This window comes from Nesoenas mayeri (assembly GCF_963082525.1).
Source record: "Nesoenas mayeri genome assembly, chromosome: 5".
NCBI lineage: Eukaryota > Metazoa > Chordata > Aves > Columbiformes > Columbidae > Nesoenas > Nesoenas mayeri.
In genome coordinates, this window is record NC_137548.1 from 61,161,208 (window position 1) to 61,186,071 (window position 24,864).

The 24,864-nt window shown below is 39.2% G+C and overlaps 1 protein-coding gene across 2 annotated transcripts in view; it reads left to right on the top strand.

Annotated features, from left to right (window-relative positions):
• Positions 1-24,864, top strand: part of CSTF3 (cleavage stimulation factor subunit 3) — a 49,075-nt gene that overhangs the window by 13,666 nt on the left and 10,545 nt on the right. The window contains exons 4-10 of one of the 2 annotated variants that reach the window (XM_080344803.1): positions 19,253-19,285; positions 19,672-19,769; positions 21,180-21,246; positions 21,343-21,377; positions 21,484-21,610; positions 24,221-24,298; positions 24,501-24,663. In XM_080344803.1, the coding sequence (XP_080200929.1) occupies positions 19,253-19,285; positions 19,672-19,769; positions 21,180-21,246; positions 21,343-21,377; positions 21,484-21,610; positions 24,221-24,298; positions 24,501-24,663 (601 nt within the window). Of the gene's footprint in view, positions 1-19,252; positions 19,286-19,671; positions 19,770-21,179; positions 21,247-21,342; positions 21,378-21,483; positions 21,611-24,220; positions 24,299-24,500; positions 24,664-24,864 lie in introns of those variants that run through there. The other variant, XM_080344802.1, reaches the window with a different exon arrangement.

Sequence of the window (24,864 nt, forward strand, 5' to 3'; positions counted from 1 at the left end):
CTAGCCTGCTCTGCTGATTTGCTGTGTCTTCTTGGGTAAGTTATTTAACCTGCTTTGTCATTATTAAAACAGATACCTACCTACCTCACAGGGTTGTTGTGAGGCACACTGCAGTGATTAAAGTGCTTTTGGCATCTGCCTCTGAGGTGCTACAGAAATGTAAAAAATAAATTCTGATGTAATACACCCTGTGATCCACTAGGCCCAGCTGTCTATTACTATTTTCTTTGTCTCTTTGACTGTTTGAACCATCTCTTAGATAATGCTTTTCATGCACCTGAAAGAACTTTTACTTTATCAGTGTTGTAAATGTTTCAGTAGTTCTGAAGCAAGCGTTTGAAGTTGTCACCTCTTTCTCTGCTAGTTTCTTTTGAGAAATCGCCAGGTCGAAAATCCTCTTAGGCATATTTATTATACCATGTTCATGTGTTTGCAACATTTCTTTTAATGATCTAAAGACTTTTTAGTTCCAGTTGCTCCAGTTGGAAACTTTGATCTGTAATTGTCCTGAATGTTTCAGGCCAGTTCATGCCACACCTTTTTAACTTTTTTATTGTTGAGCATATTGCATTATATCCTGGTCAATTTGAACTGTTGTTAGTAGGGGTTGAAAGGTTGACATAATTAAAGATATAAAAATCGTAAGCACAAGACAGTTGTGACAAATACCCCAAGTCTAGAAACAATAAATACAAAGCTAGTAACATGTGTAAAGTGTTTGGCTGTCAATATGTATTTCTCGTCTTGCGAATCTTGCAAGTAAGACTCCTGTGTTATTCCTTGTTCTAAAGAAATGAAACTAGATATATTTGTTCAGGTAACTTCTATCCGATATGAACACTTTGAATTTTAGATGTCTCAGTAACAAACCAGATGCTGTATGAGGATTCAGAGGGTGGGACCAAAGCTTAGGGTTGATTTGTTTTGCATTTCATCATATGCGATACATCAGTATCTTTAATTCATGTATTTCACACTGGTGTGGATACTAGTCAGAATGTATCATTTAACATACTTGTATATGAAAAATGTAAATAAAACCATTTAGAAAAATGATTGTTTTTGTTTAAAATGTTTGTGTTTCTTCAAAGCATTTTCTTCCCCTGTTTTATTTTAATCTGGTTCTGAGTTCAGAAAAGAATTGCTATACATACTACCAAAATTCTTCTGCTTGGGGAAAAATGGGAACTGACTTCTGTCAGGATGAAGTTGGAGTTATCAGAAGTCAAAGTAGAATAGACTTCTTGGCTGAGATTCTGTTCAGTGGTACTTTCAACTGAAAAGATTGTATATATCACTAGGTGATCTTTGTTAATTTCTTAATGGAAGACATACCCATTATAATCCATGCCCACCCTACTAGTCTACCACATTTCTCCTAGTAAACTGCTTTTGAGAAGCTGCTGTGCAGGTGCTCTGTACAAACATCCATATTGTACATTCTTGACTACCTCAGTCTGAGATTTTTTTAAATCCTTTTTACAGCTGTATTATTTATGATCTTTTCTTACTCATGTGTGGATTTATTCCATTCCTGTTAATAAATGTTGTTCTGTCTGTGTGATTATTGTAGACTTGCACTGGAAAGTGAGTGCAACTTCTTTCCTGTCTTTTCTACTCAATATGTAAATACAGGCATGTACATCTTGCGTAGTCACCATGGTCCTACAAGTTGTATAATATCAGACAGTTATCCACATAATTGACGTTTGTAGTTTCAGAAAATGCACAGTAGAAAACGAGGTGGATTTCTTTAAAGTTCTATTTTCTGTATTTTACCATAAAAATATCATGGGAAAGAATTAGGAGTTTCCATTTTTGAAGTGGAAATGATGCCTAATGGAGAGATTACTATGAACCCTCTTCTATAGCGTGCTGCTGTTTTCACATTAATAAACATGAACTGCTTTCCATTCTGTTGTATTCTTTCTGCATGGGGTGACAGAAACATCCCTGTTTGAAGTGTTAGTTATATAAAACTCTTGTTCACCACACTTTCGAGGTCTCACTTTCACATGTAAGGAGGACAGTGAACAGTGTTCTCATTGTGTGCTTTTCGTTGAAGTCATTTGCTGATCCTTCTGTTGAGGTTTTGAGGGGGGAGTGTTTGCATTAAGTCAGACACAAACTTGAGCTGCTTTCTCATGTCTGAACCTGAAAGAACCAGAAATAAAAAATATAGAGCTTTCTTGTGTACCCTGTGTGTGCTAGACATTGGTTATCTTCATCTGCAGGCGTGAGGGAACTATAATAATTTCTTATTCATTTCTACATCTCTTCCAGTTATCAGCTGGTTGAGTTACCTGATGTTCTTTATTCAGATTTCGAGTAGCCTGATGGCTGAGAGAACACTTTCTGTTAAACCTTATCTATTAGTGCTACTACATAAAATAATGCTTAACTTTATTTGCTGCGGAGTCTCTGCAGACTGTGAAAAGGCTTTGAGTCACTGCTGTGATGTAATACGGTGGCTTCTCTTAGCTAGAAATTTCTGTGAAGGCAAGCTATTCATTCTGGCACTCCTGTGACCTGTTAGTACAAATGTTCTCCATTTTTGCCCTCGCTAGAGTATGTTATTTTCTCGTTGCTGACTTCAATGTGACGCGTGTTATGTGTCCAGTAACAATTTTGGACTTCTGTAGTGGAGTGTTGTGTGCCTGATACCATGAGCTTTGAGACTTTTTCCTTTCTTACATACAACAATTGAAAAATGAGAAGAAATTATATACACTGGTGCATAACTACTACTGCACAAGCTGCATTCACAGTTTTGTGTTACACTGTATGCATGCAGTTAACTACACACAAGATCATCTTACAGTGATTGGAATCTGTCCAGTGTTGGGGTTTAGCTGGTTTGGTAGTGAGAAATATTAATAGTGTAGAGGTGTGGGAGCATTTCCAGAGTTCATTGGAACTGTGGAATCACAAACATTTCGGTTAGAGGATAGGCATTAGGACTACAAAGATGTTATTTTTAAATTTTGTTTGTGAGCAGTTTTCAGAAATACTATAGAGCAGAGTCCTGTTGCATCTTCAGACAAGGCTGTTTAATAGAATCACTTCTAACCTGGAGTGTAAACACTTTGTCTGTGTCTGTTGCCTTCGAAACTGATTGTACTAAGCCCTGTGACAGAGTCTATGTTCTACTTAGTTTTCGTGAGTTCCAGTGAGCACACATTGCCAATCTGTTAGGAGATCCTGTAACCAGAGGTCTTGAAGACTGATCCCTGGGCTAAAGGCTTTCAGAGCTTTCACATCTTTGATTTTCTCCAAAAGGAGGAGAGCTATTATTGTTGGTATGCTGAGGAAACTTGGTAACTTTACTCATACTTGGACACCTTCTCTATGTTTCAACAAAACACTTATGGAGTTTATGCATATATACTAATTAGATAGATTTTATTATTATTAATTCAGACTGTTCCTCTTAATCAACTAATTTGAAAAGTTCAGTGCTGTGATGGAGGATCAACTGTCTTACCTCATTTGATTCCTGTAAATATGACTATATAAAACTAGTAAGGAAATAAGGTATTTGTCAGTTTTCTGCTTCTCTATGTGTTTCTTGATGTAGCTTTTTTTAAAAAATCCAAAACTAACTCCATGACAAACCTTTTTATGTCTTAATTACAGAAAAAAATCTGGTGCGCTTAACATCACTTAATTATGCTTGTGCAACTGCTTGGCTGCTGGTGAGATTGTAATGATACTGCATTTCTAAAGCAAATAAACATATTTAGCAGCCTGTGATATGCAGTATGTTGTAGGAATGAGTTTCGTTTAAACTTTCCCTGAAATTTGGTTTAGTTAATCTCTACAGTTTACTCTTTTGTACTGTATCACAGATACTTAGAAAATAAAATAGTTATTAATGTCATACCATGCAGGAGCTTGAGGTGTAAGAAGCCTTCTCATTGATTTTACTATTGTGGAGAATTGAATTATGGTAATTTAATACACAGAGACTTTTATCTACATAAAGGTGTTACGTACTTTTACTAACGTGTAGTTAATGTAAGTTGAAGATGGATGACAGTAAGTTGACATAAAATGGGTTTTGCAATGCATCTTGCTGGTGGAAGTTCAGCTTGCAACTTTACTTCCCTCAACTATGTCAGTTGACCCCTTTCCCCAGATTTTCTATAGATATTGCAGTAATTAATGGTTTTAGTACAAGCAGTGTGCTTTGAAGGTCTACCTGGGTAACCTGATAGTGCTGGCAAGTTCATACACGAAGAAACATTTGTGTCATTCTAAATTAGAATGGTAACCCTGACTCTCAGAGCTGTAGTCCAGTGATTTTAAATTCACTAGTGATATGTCATCATTCCAGTGCCGACTGACTGTTGCTTTTGGAATTGTGAATTTTCTCTAATTGTAAAATAATGCTAGAAATGCTTACTCTGTGGTGATGATTGATCATTATATAAAAGGTAACTGAAAGTACAGTTCACTTAAAATGAAGAATGTGAAGTTTCAAGTGGATTGGTCTTTATCTGGGATAAAGTACAAATAGGTGCCCCTGACTACCCGACTAGCTACTTAAGGTTTTCTTTGTGAAAATGAACTCTAAAATAGTCCTGAACACACGAGATTTTGAAGTCAAGTGAAAAAGATGCCGTGGACGCGTGATAAAATGTTTAACATAGAGCAGTGTCCCCATCCCTACCCCACCCCTTTAAAAAAGGAATTGCTGCCCTGGTAAGTATATGTTACTTGCCCATTATTGTTGCCTGCTAGCTAGCATTCCTCAAGGAGATGTTATCAGTATATTTATGTCAACCAAAATTCTGCATGGTAGTACTTGAGCATGATGGGCAGTATAAGTAATTTAAAACCTCAGAATATTTCATGGTATGTGCCCTTGATAAAATCTCAGTGCTGGTAAGCCTGAGCAGGAAACTGACTGTACTATTTATTGTTAAAGGTTAAAACATTGATTTCTTCATATAAAATGTGATTAAATGTAACTCAAGCAGGGGTTTTTTTGTCAATTCAATTTAAAATTGATACTTCCAAATTATATCCCAAATGCTTTTTGTGTGTGTGCCAGATATGACCATTAAAAGGGAAGTACTATGGAATTTTAAAATTAGCTGACAGACTTTAATTCAGCAGAAATATTTTTCTGGCACTAAGCAGGTGGAGGTAAGTTTCTCTTTTAGTAATGCCACAAAATTTCTGCTATTTTTTCTACTAAGATGTTAAAAATGACTTGCAGAAGAAATCTCATCTATTTACAAAAAACGGGCACAAAGTTAGGTATTGCGTGTTTATTTTCATTTTACCGATGTTCCTGAAATTCAGTTTTGCCTCCAGAAACATTTTGTGGGGTTCATTTTTTCCCATTTCAAGGAATTCCCAAAATAAGGTCAATCTGGGGGGGGTTGGATGGGTTGTGTGTGTGGTTTTTTGTTTGATTTGATTTTACCAATGAGAAAAATACAGGTGTTTCTAAATAATTAAGTTTGATAATTCTTGTTCATCTTTGGTCTGACTCAAATAAAGACTGATGAGGTGTTACCATTAGTCTGCATGACGGACTTGCAGCAGCCTGTCATTTCTGCACAAGCTTCAGCATCAGACATTGTTCATTGCTTTTAGAGGGTACGTTTGTGCCTCCAACACACAGAAATCTTGACCAGCAGTTACGCTGCACTAGCTACTTGAACTCGGTGGTGTTACGTGTGTTTTGCCTTTCTCCTAGGCTGGCAGAGTTGCTAAAAACTGTCTAGACTATGATCATTTGCACCTGTGCGAGCTGAGTTTTACTGCTATGATCTGTATTCGAGGTCAGTTCCCTGCTCAAGCGCCGGCTGATTCCGCGAATCACGGAGGTTTTGTAGCGATGCTTCACATTGCTAAATCTTCAGACTGGATTTTTTAAAAGCATTCTGCATAACCGTGATGACATACACCAAAAATGGGTCAAGGCTGTCGTCTTCCAACGCTAGGCCAAAGTTTGAACATGGGAAATTCACGCCTTTTCTTGAGAACCTTGTCTGCCTTGCTGCATCTTCTCAATGTAGGTGGCTTACATGATGTTTTATCAGCAGTTCTGTGTTTTATACTTAACCAAATCTTTTCAGACAGTGATAGAGATTATCAATGGCTACTGTGTTAGTTACATGTCGCTTTTACAGATGATGGTTTGGTGATGGTGTGTGCTTGGTGTCTTTACATCAGACCAAGTACTGCTTGTGGCATCTTAGCTTAAAGCAGCCAAATATAAGAAAAGAGATCTGTGTTAGTATTTCTGAGACCCCTTGTGTGCTTCTGTGCAAATTAGATGCAAGAAATCAGTTGAGAGCCTACATACTATTTTTTAATGCTGTGCTTTAAACTGTCAGGCATTTTGCAACATTCTTAAATGCTATCTGAAAGTATTCTGTATTTTTCTGTCCAGTCTTTGGCTATGTAACAATGCATCTATGCTAGTAGTTCAAGTCTTCATGGTCCAAATCAAATAATTACCTGCTGTCCATCTGCTGAATAGGATCTTTTTGCAGGAAGTTTTAGAACACTTTACTCTGGGTTTCAGAATCGTCAGCTGTAGCAGAAAAGATACAAAATCTCAATTTCAGGGGCAGGGGCAAGAAGTATTGAACTGACTGGATCTGTGCTTTCTCAAACAGCCGTTTCCTAGAATGTGTCTAATTCTGCATGGACACCACTTGTTGGTGACAGGGTATAGAAGCAAATGCATTTTTCACTGTGAAAAGCAACAAATATATGATATTATTAGTATCAAACAGGGCTTTACTGAAAAGAAAGTAATCCTTGAGAGTGCTCTCTAGTAAGGAGGGCAGAATGACCAGCTGTATTTATTCTGTACAAGTGTACATAAAAGTAGCACTTCTATTTCTTGTCAGTAAGCAGCGTTTTCTTTCTAACTTATGGGTCAAAGCTAACCTTTCTTTGGCAAGTCTAGGGATTTACCAGTGCCAGTGTCCATCCTTTACTCCAAAATCAGAGTCTTTAGCTTAAATACTCGACCCTAACTTCTAGTATTCTCCATATACTGAGAAGGAGAGAGGTAGGAAGAAACTGGAATGTCAGTTGTATTCCATCTCATATCTTTTGCTAGGATACGTGGGCTGTGAGTTTTTATGCGACTCTTTGGACAAGCTTTCTCATTTCATCTTTCTCATAAGACCTGAAATAAACTGTAAATGCACTTACCTACCTGCATGTGAAATTAATGTTAGCACATGACATTTTTGTTACATCAAAATCTGAAGTCAGAGCAGCTCTTCTCACTGCTAATCCAACACTGCTGAATTTCAAATAGGAGCAATTTAATGAGTTGTCTTTACAAGTCTTCTGTCTTACAAAAAGTACAGCTGACTTAAATGGGTTTACATTTTATAATTGTAATCACATGGAGTGTAGTTAAAAAACCAAAACAAAACAGAAACACAACAAAAAGCCACCTCACATAAGGTGTAAGCTCTTTTGACTTGTCACCTACATAGCTTTCATTTCTAAAGCATGGGAGCGTGTGTTCCGTATTGTTATTTTCCAACTTCAGTGCATCTCTAGCAAATTACTCAAGTATAAGGTGGCTTAATAAGTTATCTAAGCACTTAATATGAACTCAATAGATTTAAAAGTAGCTGTACCTGTATTTTGGTGTTCATCTTGTTTTATGACTAGGGGGACTATTCCAACAGATGAAAGCCCATCTGGTTTAGCTTTAACCTTTGAAGGCATCAAGGGGAAGGAGAAGGGGAAGCCACTTTAAACAATGTACTTATACAATGTGAGTGGGGAAAGCAGTATAGCATTTCAATATTCTAGAAACCTGTTTGTTAAATCTACTAAGCAGACTGATTATCTGAGATAGTAATTATGCTGATATTGAAGTATTATAGAAACAGAGGTCCCAGAGTAGTTGTGCAGAGTCTATCCACGTAAATGTTTTTGCATCAATTCTTTAACCAAAAGGATTTGTATTGTTCATGTGGTTTCAGATTAAGCTGCTTGTGATCAGTCCAGATTGGGTAACTAGATATTGAGGAGACCCTGCAGTAAAACTTCATATGTTGAAGGAAACTAATTAATTCTCACCTCTGCTTTTGTAGTGAATTTTGTTTCCTCTTTATTGGCAAAAGACAGAAATCTGGACTTTTAATTCTGTAATCGACTTTCAAAATACAGTCTGTCTTGTTTTAATGTTATAGACGAGACTTTTCAGTAACTATGATTAAGAATATGCATTCTCAGAAAGGAAACAGAGAATTTCCTTGATTTCTGACAGATACATGAAGGATTTTTGATTAGGGCAGCTGCCTGTATTAGAAAATATAATTCCCTGAACTTCAGCTGAAATATCGCATTGCTATAGAACAAAACCAGCTCAGTGATTAGGTTAATCTTGCATTTCTGAGGCAGATTAATTTCCCAATTTAGTAAATTACTGACATAATTAATGTTTCTTCATGATTTCGTAGGAAATCCGTGGCAAAGCCAGGACTCGCATCCCTTCCTTGTAAGATTATTTTGGTAGCGTTGCAGTTCAAGTGCACTTGGTTTGGGTTTAGTAAGGTTTATTGTGTAATGCGCTATATGTCCTATCAACTGCAAATTGATGCTGCAACACAGTTGCAGAGAATTACTTGTGCCAGAGCCTTATTCTCCACTATTAGCAGATTCTTCTTTTCCTGTGATGAGGCAACTGTCTTCTGTGGTCAAACATTATTGCCCCAGGCACCTTTGGAGACTCAAGACCAAGCTAATCGTTTTGAGAACCATTCTTTGGGCCATTTTTGCAACAAATTATTGGAAAATTGTTCTTTACATTCCAGCCATGGATACAAAACACCAAGAACGATTTGTCCTCTGCTGACAGGCCAAGCTACTCTTGTGCTAATATTTTAACAGTAAGAAGATTATGCTGTATGATACAATTACATCTTCTAGTGCTGTTTTTACTCTTTGAGCAACTTGCATTCCTTTTCCTTAGGAGAATTGCTTGTTTGCCTGTCTTTATTTTGGAGGGAACCTTTATTAGACCAGTTCCATGCTATAAAATTGGAGAAATTAATGCATGGCCTCTCAATGAATTTGATGACTTAAAAGGGCAGCAGTTCTTTCTGGTCCTTTTACATCTTCAATTGGACTATTAGCCCTTTTTGCGAAGCCATTGTGAAGACCTTAAGGGACCTTTGCTGTCTTCTAGATGTGTTGCTTCTTTTTTTAAATAGATATTCAAGGATCCCTTTAAAAAGTAAAGTCTCTCTGAAACTCTGACTTGTTCAGATATATTGTTAACATAATCTTGGTGAATGAATGGTGAATTCTTAAAACCTTCCATACAAAAATTTGGTAACTTTATTCTACAAAAATAAATTTTCTGAAATATCATAATTCACAGTGTGAAGAAATCATTAAACTATAAACCTAATGGGGAACTTAGTGGCCCTAAAATGTCCCATTTTCCCCAGCTATCTCATCAAATTACATAGTAAATGACCACTTTCTTAGAAATTTTGCTGTCTTACTTTCTCTGAGATATTTTGAGGAATTTTTTTTAATGGGCTGTATGTTACTTTAATGAGCACTGATTTCTGATAGAAGCGAAAAGCAACTGGATGATTTTAAATTCAGGGGTTTAAGTTAGACCTTTAGTTAGAACTTTGTAAGGGATGAGGTCTGTGTATAGAAACAATTGTGGTTTATTTTTTCTGGGTGGTGATGCCTTATGTGCCCCTTCTGACATGTAATCTGTTGCAGCAGTCTGATCCCTGCCGTGTTTTTAAGGTCTGGGTAACGTAAGTTTTCAGCCTGGATTATGGGGTCAGTGCCTCGCTAGTGATGATGACAAACTGCAGTGTGTCCGTACTCCTGGTCTGGCAACCTTGTGGAAGATACTGGCACCTGTTATCTCACTAAATTAGCTGAAACAAAGCATTCAAGGAGTGCGTATGTGCAATTCTGCTGCCCCTGCTGAGGGGCTGTTTGCTTATGCCATTCAGGTAGAAAACTGGTGTGGTTTATCTGAGTCCACAAATTAGGGATCTCTAGCCCCATGAGATGGGCCAAATACTTTACTTTTGGGCTTCACTCTTAATTTAACTTTTTAACTTTAATGATCTGGGCAATAGATAAAGCAAGTCTTTAATTTTGTCATGCTAACAGATTAACTTGCCATCCATGTGTGCTGTATATGCTTTTGAGTCCTATAAGTTCGTTCCTCTGAGAGTTAAACCAACATAAAATTAATTCTAGGCAAAAAAAGCACTGCTGCTTTGTGAGGTTGCATACTTCCTAATAACCACAAAGGATACCAGTAGATCTGTTGATGTTAGCTGTCTGAGAACACATTTTAAAACTTCCCACTGCTTCTGTAAAATACAGAAGACACTGAAAAACAGGAATGAGAAGCAGAAGTGAACCAAAGTACGTAGGAAGAACCAAAATGCGTAAGTCAGGAAGGAAGCAAGGTAGTTTGTGGGAGTGTGAATGTGAGGTGATGTTTTGTGCTGTGGCTTAAAGCAGGTGTGAAATTGAAGAGGAAATTATTATATAAGCCATGGGGCACGTTGAAAATTGACTTTTTATTAAAATGAGATTTGCAGACAAATTGAGAATCTAGGTATGAAGTTGAATCTGACTAGAAAGGAATGGGAAATAGAAGGATGCAGAGCATTTGTAAATTACTTCATAGAGTTAATGTTATATTAGATTTGATAATGGGCAAATTGCTTAAATAAAAAAGGTAATGATTATCCTGATTTGGAAAAGATATTAAAGAATGGGTACCATAGATAAAGATGTGTTGTGCAGTCAAACGCAGACTGAATAAGTAAAGAACACTGGATTATTTCCCATTATTTGGAAAAAATGCTTGGAGTAGGCAGCTTGTTCTTCCTGATTAGAAACATAAAGCTGGGCAGTGTTACACAAAATACGCTCATGCGTGGCAAGACCTAAACACCTCAGACAAGTGCTTGTTTTCTTAAATTGTGCTGAGCAGGGAGTGCGAGAGGCACCTTGATGTTGGGTAAGAGGCCTTGGTGCTTGTAGTCAGCCCTGTATGTGGGTGGGCTGCTGGAGCTTTACAGGCACGTTTTACAACGTGGAGAGTCAAGTGGATGCAGTTCTGTCAGGTGAAACTAGTGGGTAAGGAAGAGTATCTCAGAATGACCGTGTGAAGCTGTTAGGTGCAAGAAGTCAGCAAAAGAGAGTGTGGGAGCAACATGGATTGAACTGGAAGGAATGGATCAAAACTTATCTTCTTTTTTTAAGTAACTAGTGATAATGTAATCTTGTCTTTCTCTAACCAGGAGATACTAGTTGCTATCTACTAAACATGGTATGGCCACAAGCAGAAGGTGCTTTTTAAAGGGTTCTCGTGGTCTGCTGATTTTTAAATTGTCACGTAAGACCTGCACAGATATATGAAAAGTGATGGGGGGGAAGCGTAACTATTGATTAGATACCTCATATCAGGTTCTTGTTTGGGACAGTTGTCTTTAAACATTCATGGGGGAAACTTTACCATTTTGCACAGAAGAGTTTGAGGAAGTAGAACAAGGAAGAAAAGCTGGTAGTGCTGCAGCTTTGGATGAGCCATGTATGTGAGCTTTACCTTGTATGGCAGAGAACAGCCCGTTCAGTAGCCTGAGGCAGTACCCATGGTAAACAAGACCTAGAGAGACAACAGTTCTCTTCTTCACTCTGATTTCTAGGCAACTTTTAACTGTCACATCCACAGGATGGTGAAAGAATACATAAGTTGTCTTTGTGTTTTGGAGAGCACGGAGTGTGCTTTTCATCTTGACCTGAAAAGGACGATTTCTGCAGCTTTACTTGAATTATATTAATCCACAAAGGGTATATGCAATAATGGGACTCAGTTTTTCAGGAAGGAAAATAGCAGTGCAAGTAATAACATGAGGTGGACTTGCTGTGTGTTTTTTGTCTTGTTTTCTGGAAATGAAGTAAAATGCATAAACAAGCAAAATGAGAAGAGATAGCAGTAGAATGCAGTAGATTGGAAAGAAGAGGAAATACTTGAGGAATCACTTCTTCATTTTTATAATCCAAATGGAAAACCAAGAGGAAAAAAGAGAAGTATATGTGGCATCAGAAATAAATGAGACAGTGAGTGTATCAGTGGTTGCTATTCAGTACCATTCTCCAACTAGAAAAATCACGTAACAGTTTTGTCACCACACAACTTTTTAAGGTTGCCTGTGAATAAATATTTCTCTGTACTGCCTGTGGCCAGTCTCTTGATAGTGGCGACTGAACTTCATGCTTGCTTTTCAAAGTATTAACATGAATAAAGTGCCTCTACACTGGACCAAGAGGCCAACATTTTTGTAAGGGACTAGAGGTAGATGCTACTCCTAAAGATTTGTCTGTATCTGGAAATTAAATCGATTTTCACTAAGGTTTAAACTACAGCACAGTAGCTATTTTTTTACAAACACTGTGTCTGAGCTCTCTTATTTCTTAATGAAGTCCTTGTTCTTCTTTACACTGGACTAGTAGATATTTAGGAATTATAGGGGGTAGCTAGTTCTTTAATATACCAAAATATATTATTAGTAGCAAAGTTAAGTTTCTTTACTGCAGTGCATTAATCTTCACTTCTAGACCAATCCATTTAAGTTTGTTCAGCAAGGTTGTCCAGGTTCTCAGTCCTTGTATTACTGTACTTCTAGAATGCAGACAGTTTGCTGATACCTAAGGGTATTCTATTCATGTATTCTTCTGGATTAACTTATTTTCTTATTTATGTAGCTTTTTAAATTTCAGCTGGGACATATGTTACTCTGTCTTCAGGGCAGCATTTCAGAATTTCTTCATTTTCACTCTTTTCTGGAAAGACTTCTGTTGTGAGACACTGCCTTGCAACCCGATGTGCTTTGGTTAATTGTTCCTGAGGGCTGTTAAAGGCCTGGGCTCATGAGGCTCTAATGACAATTCTCAAGAAGTTGGAGAGTGAGGAGCAACCTTGTGTATTACTGGCTCTTCATCTTTAGTTCTACAACTGGCCTGTCCCAATCTCTCACTGCAACTTGGCTCCTTATGAAAAATCCTGCCCTTCATTTTCTAGTGATCACTTTTCCTGTAGGCACGGCTGCTTTAAACTGTTCTTTTGGTTGGTTGGTTTTTGTTTGTTGGTTTGGTTTGGGTTTTTTTTTTTTGTCTTTGACAGAAAATGGTGATATGGCTCAGAATTTTGCTATAGAAATTTAACATTTTCATTAGTGGCTCACTGAATGCCCGTTCTGGTATTTGTGTGCAGGATAGTAACTGGTAATTGGATTTGCAGAATTACAGGTCCTGTTCGTTAGCTTAAATAATGCCTTTAGTTACTGAAAAGTTTATTTATTCTTAAATACTGTGAGAAAGTTCAAAGTATATCTAAATATAAATACATGATAGCATATGTGATAGACCACCAGTTTGTTAATCAGGAAGCAACTGTGAAACCTGAATGATGGTTGTGATCAGGAAACGTGTTTGATCAGACACCAAGAGAGGTGGTTGATGCCCTGAGCTTGTCAGTGTCAAAGAGTCACTTGGACAATGTCCTTAATTACATGCTTTAACTTTCGGTCGGCCCTGAACTGTTCAGGCGGTTGGACTAGATTGTCACTGTAGGTGCCTTCCAACTGAAATAGTCTGTTCTTGGCTTTCCTCAGAAGCAGACTGCAAAATGGTGCGCTGCTTTTTTCTTCTCTACATTATAGCCATTTATATGGCAGCTGTGACTGCAATCCTGTAGGGAGACTGTATATATCTAGTGGAAACAACCTGACTTTTACATTGTGATGTAATGCTATGGTTCTGGAAGCTCTAGAAATAATACACATAATAGTAGCAGTTGGAGGCATTTCATTAGAACACTTTTAAGAAACTGTTCAAATCCCATTTTATGGCAGACTTTGAAATTGAGACACATAAGCATGTGAATGTGAAAAATGACACCACACTGAATGATAATACTTAGAATCTCATCGTATTACATTTTGAGAAAACGAGTTTTCCCATACTCAGTGTACTATATCTCTTCCTTGCAGTCTTTACTAATAGCAAGATAAAAGCTATATTTTCACAAGGAATATTGAAAATCTGAATAAAGGCTGCAGAAATACCGAATCATTCAATCCTTATCTGATACAGATTGTAGTAAAATTATATATTACAGAAATGACATCTGCAATTCTCTGCTAATGTTTTTAAAGAAAGGATTTCATTCGTTAAGCCTTGGAATATCTTTCACAAATGAAATACATGCATTGTTCAGCCTACATAAGTTTTACATCCAGTTATCTAGGCAGTTACCATCCATCCTCGTTGAGTGAATGACCACATGGAAGTGTGATGTTAGTCCTGCATTTCGTCTGCATTTCATGTGCTTGAACAGAGCTTGGTTTGCTATTTGCAAAGGTAATTGCTCTTATTTGACCTGTAGGAGAATGAGTTTGTCATGTTAAGTGCTCACGCAATTAGTTACTGACTGGAAGCCATAGCAAAAGGTGGAAGGTGCTAAAGATAGAAGAGTGAATTAGCATGTGATGCTCTCTCCGTCCTTTCAAAGATTACATTTCTTTGAAGCAGTGTGGAAAGTTTGAACTGCTATGGTGCGAGCAGTATTTGTTCTGCAAATAAAGTGTGAACATCTCTCCAACCAGCCCTAGCCTGTATTTTAGAAATGGGTAGAGAAATGTGAATGTATTTTATTACACCTACAGTTCTATACTGGTGGAGAGCCAAATTATATCCTACTGGGCTTGACAGCAGGTAATTGATAATTTACCTTAACAATTAAGATGTAACAAAAAAAGGGGAGTGTAAATGATCAGCACAAATGGATTCATTGATGATAAATTTTGTGTAGCCTGACTTTATTTATAAAATATTAACTTTTAAATTATCTAATATGTAGCCATCTAGCTCTGAATGAGAATAAGTCTTTCACAGTGATCTTCCATCAGTTAATAAACAAAAGTGATACTTCCAAATACTTAAACGTAGGCTCTGCTTGTTTGTACTTCGAAACATGCTGTGTCTGTGGAATTTTTATGTAAAAAAAGCTGTTGCATACATGGTAGTATTTATAATGAAACCGGATCTTAGGAAATAGTTCTAAAAATACCAACCACTATGAAGTAAATCCTCGGAAAGTTACCGCTGGCACTGTTGGGGAGTTTCCTCTTCCCCAAGCCCATCTCTCATTAGCTGGCGTGGTCTGCCTGGGGTGCAGAGTCTCTCAGGTCCGTCTTCCAAAAAATGTCCAAAAAACAGAGGACGGGGCAGGGGCAGTGGGAGCGGAGGGGGCAAGAGGACCTGCCGCACCAAGGGGACTGCTGGAGGCGGTAGATAAGGGAACATTAGATTTTAAGCTTGAAATAATATTGTTTTTCCTTCAAAAACAACTGTTGAAAAAGATGATGTAGTTGGGATATAGAAATAGATGGCATTAAAAGACATGTTGATCCTTAAATACCATGTGCTAACCTCACTCTCTTAGGACCTTGGTTGAAACCAAGAAACACTGGAAAGGTTAAAATAAAACTTTTTAGGCTTGTGTTGTATGTTGCCAGACAACTATAAGTAGTCTGCAGTCTCTAGATTAATAAAATCACTTGCTTTGCATAATCATAAATGACACTTGTCTTTTAATAAGTTTATTTAAAAGCGTGAAGTGCAGTATGATTTCTAGATTAAATTTTACCCTGGAATGTTTGTGCAGCTTGTTATAGGGAAGCACACTGTGTATTCTGGGAAGAAATTTGGCCCTGTTATTATGAATTTGTCTTGTACAAAGCTGATACAGTAGTGACTTGAAGTTCCTGTTGGAGCATCAAATTTAAAGTTACTATTCCAGCAAAACAGGTGGAATTTCTCATTGCCACAGGCAGAAGAGGGCACGATCAGATGTGTTTTACTGCAGGAGAGTCAAAGTACAGCTGGTCAGACCAGGTGGCCCTTGTATAGTCTTCAAGGATGGACAGGAGATGTTCATATATATCGGTTTTACCTTAGAATGACGTCCAGGAGGGTAATGCCTCTTCTTTACTTGAAGCAATCAGAATAGAAATGCGGGCACTGTTAGAAATTGAAGGATAATCTGCTGTGAAGTCTTACAGTTTACTTCGTTATGTTTCAGGACAAAAATACAGTATTAATGTCAATCCTTTAATGCTTGTCTGCATCTAATCACTGCCTGTTCCTGTGCCTGTAATAGGAAACAAACAAGGAATGTAACAGAAATGAGGGGCTCTCCCCATCCCGGTGGTCCCTGTGCCGGGCGGTGACTCAGGAGTGGTGAGCCAAGAAGTGCAGATTCCTGCAGGAGAGGGAGCTGATTTTCCCTCAGCCTCTGGGCACTTCATAAAAACTAGGCATGGGCTAATATTGCTTTTTATTTTCCTTTATTTTTAACAAATGTTCCCAATATCCAGCCTCCTAACTTCATCGGTACCAAGATTTCTGAATTTTCAGAAATCAATATCAAACCACTTGAGTGGATTTAACAAATGCATAACACTGACTTGAAGTCCAGATGTGGTCGGCAGCTTTACATATATCCGATAATTCTTGTAGAAAATATTTTTTTAAGTCATAACACCTACAAATAAAGAATGTAGCTTTTTTTTCTTGGCCAAATACTTGAACTTTTCAAGGTCTTTGGTTATTGAAAGTTTGCGTAGTCTAATGAATAAGTACTTGTGCTCTTTTGATGTTGCTTGGTGACTGTGCTGCCAGGCGCTAATAAAGTTGCTCTAGCAAACAAAGTGGGATTACTGTGCTCTTACCTGGTGCTGTGTACAATTATGGGAGTCAGTCTAGGTCACTTCTGCTGAGTAATAGTTGTCACTGGGCTTTTGGGTGACAAGGGGCTGGGAGACGAGCTAAGCAGGCAGAGCATTCACAGCCCTGGCAGCTCCGTCTGGGAGTTGTGTTGGGCACAGCGACTCAAGGCAGATGTGCAAAACACTTCTTACGTGGCTTAACCTGGAAGGCACGCTAATTTTTGCCCTGCGTGCTGAGAGCTTTTCGTTCTGAGCTTTTAAAAATCATTTTTGGTCTCATTCTTGAATAACCACAAGATGATGCCTTTTGTCTTTGGCAAAGCTATGGGTTATTTGTTTTTTCACCAAGAAAGGATTTATACCATCTCCTGGGGATTCTCTCCTTTAAAAAAAGTTTCTGTTCGTCTTATTGACAATTTTACTTGAGTAAATGCAAGGGGAAAAAGTCCCAGCAGCAGTGCTGTGTGCTGGACATACAAACCAAGATTCATTTGTTATTTTCCACTCGATGACCAAGGATAAAAGGAGTTTGCAGAGGGTAGGAGGTGCAGACTGAGAGCTCTGGCTCTTTTGTGAGAATTGAATCCTTTTCGGCATATTCTAAGAGGTGCTGAGGAACCTGCAAAGTTACTGTCAAAAAAGGATGAAGTAAAAATGGGAAATGTCTTTTTTTGGACTTTACAATGGAGGAGAAGTTTAAAATAGAAGAATTTACTTTCCTTCCACTAGAAATAGGGCAGTGTCAGACTCCTTAATTTGTATCCACAAGAAACTTCTGTCTAAGCAACCCTACAATTATTATAAGTGGTTTTTGAAGGCTTAAAGGTTGTGCTCCACAAAAAGCCGTGAGGAAGCGGTGGTGGGATGATCCGTGTCCGTCCCCGAGGTGCGTTGGGTCGGCGTATGGGACCGCACAGCTCAGAATGGTCTCCTTAGCACAGACCTGCCGCCTTCTGATGTTACGTGTTATTTCAGAGCAATGTTATTCCTGTAATCACTCATTTTGCTGCTCACCTATCTTTTAACTGAATAGTGTACAGAAAGGCTGTGTGAAAGTAGTGTGTGCAAGACATAAAGAGGCTTAACTTCCTGCAAACCTGGATTTTGTGGAGTCCTGTCAGCCTGGACAGGATACTGCTTCTGTTTGGAAGCGATACAGATGCAGGGGTCTGTTCTGCCACGTGTGCCATTAAAGTTTTTCCCCAAAACTTGTTTGAATTCTCTCATTTTTCATCAATCTTGTTGAGGAGTGAGAGAAATGGGGATTTTCTGTTAGGGCTCTTGGGGCCAGGGTGTTGCAGGAGTATAGAAGCTGGGGATACAGCAAATTGGGAAGACAGCACAGGACAGGACATAGTACTTGTTTTAGGCCTCCAGCAAATGAGTCGGTGTTTCCTAATGATATAAATGATATAAAAATGATATCATTAATACCTGGTGCGAAAGGGTTTGGTTTGCTGCCTACCACCGTGCTCCCTGGGGAGAAGGAAAGGCTGTCAGAGCTGCTCCTGTGGCTCCCGCGTTTCACACCAGAATAAAAGCTGTGAATCTCCAAAGGAAACAAAGAGCAATGCGATTTTAAAAAATTCCAATGCTTTAAAAAAAAAAAGCAACACAGCATAACAAATCCTTATTTCATTAAAGTCTCTTTATTTCAACACAGAAGCATCTTGTGAAGGTGGCGTTGATTTTTCATTGTTTCTTTGGGGTGCGTCTCCACGGGTCGCCCAGTGTGTTAATGTAGCTGGAGCTCATAAATACATAAAGGGTTCCAGTCTGCCCTCAGCATCCCATCTCCTACTTTTCTTTGTCCTCCCTGACAGGCAGCCTGTTACTCCTGGGCCATGTTTCACCCTCTGCCCTTGCGGTGTGTGTGCTGTTTGAGTGAAACTGTGTGGGATGTGAGCGTGGTTGAGTCCCGCCTGGAAGGGACAACTAAGGCTGGGGGCGCATGGTGAAAACCAGGTTCTCCATGATTTATTATTCCCTTATTCAGCATCAGCATATCATAGCAGAGTGTACTTTGAGAAATAAATATTAAAATAGAATACATTTATTAGCCTATTAGTTTTGTAAGTGTGGTATTTTACCCTTAATTTACCAAATCCTGATCTAGAGTCTTCAGTACCTAAGTCAATAAGATATGTATGTACTTAAGGCAACAGTGTACCTTGGAATAAGAGGGTGAATCTGCGTGTCCAAACTACAACACAGGAAAGCTACTTTGTCCATTGGTACCTAAATTTTGGCCCTAGTGGAGGTGAAAAATAAAAAAAAACCACTAATGTTTAAAAAGTTAAAGTATGATTTGGGGATGTTTAATTATATTTCTGCAACATTATATGCTGTTACAATGCAATTAGTTTAGGCAAGCAAAGTACAATCTGGAATGCTATAGTAGTATATGAAGAATATATTCCTACTATTCTAAAATAGTTTCTTAAGTGATTTTTTTTTCTGCTTCCCTATAGATTAAAGCAAAAAATTATGACAAAGTGGAAAAGGTGAGTCCTATCAATATATGTAATATATCTCTATAGCAAAACAAAAGTGTCTTGTGATTAGGCTAAAGCAGTTGGATAAGAGCTAGACCTGTCATTGAATGCGCAAATCAAAAGCACAGATAAGAAGTATCACGAAAGTCAAATTGTTGCTGCCAAGACTGTATATGTTAAGTGTGCAGACGTATTTCTCTGCTTTATTCTCTTCAGTTCCCTTGTGTAGCATGGAGATGCTTTAGTCAGAAGAATGAGCAGTTTAATTTACTCTTCCTTACACATCTCAGTCATAATCACAAAGATTATTTTAATTCATACTGTATAGCTTTAAAAGTAGAAACCTGATTTCCTTATCTGGAATCCTGATCACGTCTTCTTGATGTATTAAACAGTTATTTCAGCGATGCCTTATGAAGGTTTTACACATTGATTTGTGGAAATGTTACCTTTCCTATGTACGAGAAACCAAGGGGAAGCTACCTAGTTACAAGTAAGTTACCAGAGTTGCTCTGAATTATTATCATTTTACAGTGAATCTCTTCTTGATTTTTGACCAAGGGGTGGGGAGGAACATGGGTTGGCAAACCTGCCTGGGGATCTTGTAGTAGAGCGTGTGGGGGGGGATTGTTACAATATATAATCTGCATTTAGAAAACATTGGCATTTCTTTAATTGAGTGTGCTGGGTAAAATTGCTTCCTCAGTCTGGATCCATATGACGAGGTGAAACAAGAATGGGGGAGTAGCTGGTGAATCCAGGCTGGTTCCCCACAGAGGAGACAGGTGCTCGAGTGGGTCTGAAACTCATGTCTTCCTCCATCGGGACCTCCTGCTCTCCTCCCCTTAGTGCCCTGTTAGTCTCCACAAAATTCAGCACGGATTCCAGCTGAGGTCCTATATTTGACCAGCAATAGTAAATAGCTCAGTAACCAGAGAAAGTTTTGGAATGTCTAAGAAGGCATAAAAAAACAGGGTGTCAAAATGTTGGGGTGTCTTAATCTTCATCCCTTTTCAGTTGCTACATTTTGCTTGTTTATAATCCTGTGGACTGAGAAGCTTCCAAAAATATCAGTACCTTTCAACATCTAGAAAATGTTTCTTCCCCAACCCACCATAATGTCTTTGTACTACAACTGGCACAATAACAAATGCATTGAGACTCAAAATACAGTTATTTATTTTTACAAGACTGTTTTGAAACAATCAAAAAAATATCAGTTATCCCCCATCATTTTATCTGATTTAACTTTCCTCTATTTTTCCTGTTAATATGGTCAAGGAGGTAGTGAGGTACTGAAAGATGTTTGAGTAAAGGAGACTGAGAGGAAAGTGGGAGATAGAAAAAGCCATTTTCATTGAAACTTGAACAAGGAAATGTTCTGTGAACATTTTAAATTTGGGGAAAAATACTTTGAATCTGGGGGGATGAGAAATCATGTGAAAGATTTTGAGCAGTTTCCACACAGGGGAGCTGCTCCTGATTGCTCCAACCTTTTGGTGGTCCTGGAGAATTACAACAACCAAAAACCAACCAAACATAAAAAAACAGATGGGTAACATCTGTCAGTTAAGAACATATAGAGAGCAGTTGTTTTTTAGCTTCTCAAATTCACATAGTATATGTAGATTTCCACTTAAGGGGGTGGGGAGGCTCAGGAATTGTTAGTATGCTAGATTGCCACCAACAGACTTAAATAATGTTCTTAAATAACCATGCAAAAAACCTAGATGCAGAATTTAAAGCTATCTGAATGCCAGTTTTTATGCTCAGCTGTTGAATGATACTTTTTATGTCTCAATGTTTGGTTAGAATTTGCTGCACAAAAAAATACTCTTAAATAAAGCATTTTTTAAATACTAAAGAGTTGCTCTATGGTCTTTGTGGTTTATTTTTTCCTCAGAGAAAAAATGGCTCAGGCATATGATTTTGCTCTGGATAAGATTGGCATGGAAATCATGTCATACCAGGTATGTTTTTTTAATCAAAACACGTTTTATTTCTAACTTTATAACAAGTGCAACTAAACATTAGTTTCATTATCTGTAATATTTTTTCTCACATAGATCTGGGTGGATTACATCAATTTTTTGAAGGGCGTGTAAGTACCTTAAAAGAATTCTTTTAAGCTCAGTTAATGTAATGTTGATGTTCATACCAGTTCTGATCTGTAATAGCTGATGTTCATCTCTCTCCCCACTATTTAGAGAAGCAGTAGGATCTTATGCAGAAAACCAGAGGATAACAGCTGTCCGTAGGGTTTACCAGCGTGGTTGTGTGAATCCAATGATAAACATAGAACAGCTCTGGAGGGATTATAACAAATACGAAGAGGTAATCAAGAATATGACATTTGTTTGTGATATTAAGGAAGAAATAATAATCACAGAATCAAGTATGGTGCCCCAACTGTAACCACTAAATAATTATGCGTAAAAGAGATGACTGGCTGTATAAACACGTTTTTTGTGTACAGTATGTACCAAGACCTGTGGCAAAACTGTACAGGTACCTGAGCAATTTTTTATATTTATTTTAAAGACTTTCTATAGGATACATTCAACTGACCTGTTTCCCAGTGGCATTGCTAGTGAATTAGAAATCACTGTCACCAGTGATGGAGAATATATCTGATGGAAGCTGGAGCAGATCAGCTGGCAATGAGGGCTCGCTTCCCCAAGGAGGCACTCCCCTCCTTTCAGTTAGAGTTGAACGGGGTGAAATGGCATTCAGCAATGATGGCTGGGGCTTCCTTCACCGTATTAACTTACATGGTCTCAAGTACATGTAAAATGCTCCTCACCATCCTTCACCTGAAGCCGTTTCGGCATCAGTTCAGGTGAGTTGGCTACCACATTTCTTCCCCAAGCATAACCTCAGCTCATTGACCTTGCAGGCTAATTTGTAGCTACACCTTTTTAGTGGTTTTGTAAACACGTTTAGTAACAGGTTGTTAACCTCCGTGAGAATGCAGAGCAGAGGGTGGGTGCCCCCGTGCTCAGCCCCATCGAGCAGAGACGCGGGTTCAGCCCTCCCGTGTCCTGTGCATTGTGCCCGGGGTCGTGATGCCGACGTGCTGCCGGTCAGCTGTGTGCTGGGCAGGACGGAAGGGACGGTTTCTCTTTCCTTGTCATTAATTATGTGAGTTGTAGGATTGATGACCTGACACTAATAGGACCACTGTGTTTAGCCAGCGGGAGAACCTCCTGGCACGCAGAGCCACGGGCATGTGCTGTAACAGCCCATCAGTGTGTCGGTGTTCAGGGGCACCGTAGATGGCTGCTGACCATGGGGGAGGATGCCCAGCGACCTGTCTTCTCCTCCCTAGGAAACCCCCCAGTACAACTTCCCTGTAAACCCCCTCTTCTCCTCCCACGTGACAGCTGTCACTGCTGGTTCCTTCTCCTTTCATTAATAGGTAGGGAGACTGTCAAAACAAGAGCTGAAACCTGTCCTGCGTTTGTTTTGCATCTTCTTCTAGTTGAGGCAGCTCTGGCTGACGTCTGTAACACAAACCAGGAGCAGCTCGGGCCGTTCAGAGCCGCTGGAAGCCGAGGGCTGGCGCTCTGCTCGGACATGGGGTTTCTGCATGTCCTGTTGTGGCCAGGTTGGCCTTGAGGGCTGGGGCTGTTGCTTGTGGGTGTCCTGGAACAGGGGAGGACGTGCTGCTCACTGGAAGGGCTCTTTGAGGGGGAAATTATTCCCCACATCAGCAGCCGAACAGCACAGAGATCATGTGCAAGTTTCGATACAAAAAATTACTGGCTATTTGCTGCGATTAAAATACTCCCAAGCTTCCCTTTAGCTCAGTCAGTAGTCACTGGGTAGCAATATCAGTCTGTCAGTCACCACTATCTTTGATTCAATACATAAACAAGAGCAGTAGCACCCATAGCGAGATGGAGAAGTGACAATCTGTGGCTCGCAAGGCTGGGAACGCATCCTGGGAGAACGTTGCTGCGTCCTCAGCCTGGTCCTGGGTTCAATGGGGCGTTGCTGGTTTGCAGTGCTACCTGGCCTGAATCACTATCCCGGAGAGCACTCTGCAAGAGTCCAGATGGCACCTCGCTTCTGTGCTGAGGTGACACCCAGCTCAGGTGCCTGTTTGGAGTGGGACTGAAAGCTGTCCTCACCTTCCCCAAAGTCCTGGCGAGCTATGCCAGCAAAATCCACCCAGACACGGGCCTGAACAAAACGGGCAGTTGCTTGTCCTGCCGTAAGAGCAGTTCTTGGAGATTCTGGTCCTGCCTGGGATCCCGTGAGCTGCTGATGCTGAGGTGTGGGTTGTACCTGGGGGCCTGGCTGTCCCAAACCCTCTTGCTCAGCAGCGCGGCAGAGCCCTCGGTGTGTGTGTGGTCCTGGATGGGTGTCAGCCTGCAATGACAGGTCCCCAGGCTCAGCTGACAGAGGTTTGCTCGTGGCAGGGTGGATGTTGAAGATAAGCTCTTTTAAAAGCGGTCAGTTACTTCAGGAGCAGAGAAGGCAGAGCTTTGGGGTCCACCTCTTACTGCTTGTCAAAGAAAACCGAATTCCTCTTGTGGTGTCTTGGTGTTTGCTGGTGAGCAGCGAGACAGGGAGCTGTGACTGACCAGCCTTTAAAAGGAAAGATGTCAGTCACAAATACATTCTTTCCACTTTCTCCCCCAGCAGCTTTATGTTAAACTCATTGTATTTTTGAGAGCTGTGATTAAAAGTATACTGAGATGCTTTAGGTCAGCTGGTTTTCATTAGTGAGTTTATTCTCTGATAAAAAAGTTCTTGCCCATCTGTGATGTGTTTATTAGGAAAAATGCAGTATGTTTTGAGATCAGTAGTATTGTAAAATAGCTTTGCCCTTCTAGCTCATTTTTGCATCCCCTTGCAATATCCTTTCTGTATGAAATAAGATCCAGTAATTCCAAAGTGAAATTGCATGTTCTCAGTTCTTTTTTTCACCCTCTCCAGGGAATCAATATTCACTTAGCTAAGAAGATGATTGAAGACAGGAGTAGAGATTATATGAATGCGCGACGTGTAGCAAAGGTACAAACCTCCCCTGACTTTCCTTTGCTCTGTTTAGTTCTACAATTTACCATTAAACTTTGTTCTGATTTTCAAATAAAAGTGTGTGTTAGACTAATAATGTTGGTACACCAAAATATTTGTATCGGTTTTATAAAGCACAACCTAAAGTAAGTGTTTAACGTGTTTAAATCTGCTGTTCTAAATATTGCTTCTGTTTCAGGAGTATGAGACAGTGATGAAAGGTCTGGACCGCAATGCTCCCTCTGTGCCCCCCCAAAATACCCCACAGGAGGCTCAGCAGGTAGACATGTGGAAGAAATACATCCAGTGGGAAAAGAGCAATCCTCTGCGTACAGAGGATCAAACCCTCATAACAAAAAGAGGTAATTAGACACCGTGCTAGGACGTGTACATTTGTATTTCTTAGCTCCGTTAATGATCTCCAGTGTAAGTGATGATGTGATTTAGCGTTCAGGGATCACGCTGGGGCAGAAGTTGATCAAGTTTCTTGAATTGTGTGGGTGGTTTTTTTTTATACTACTCTTTAGTTTTTGCTCAAGCCAAGCTGGCAGTAATCCCTGGAT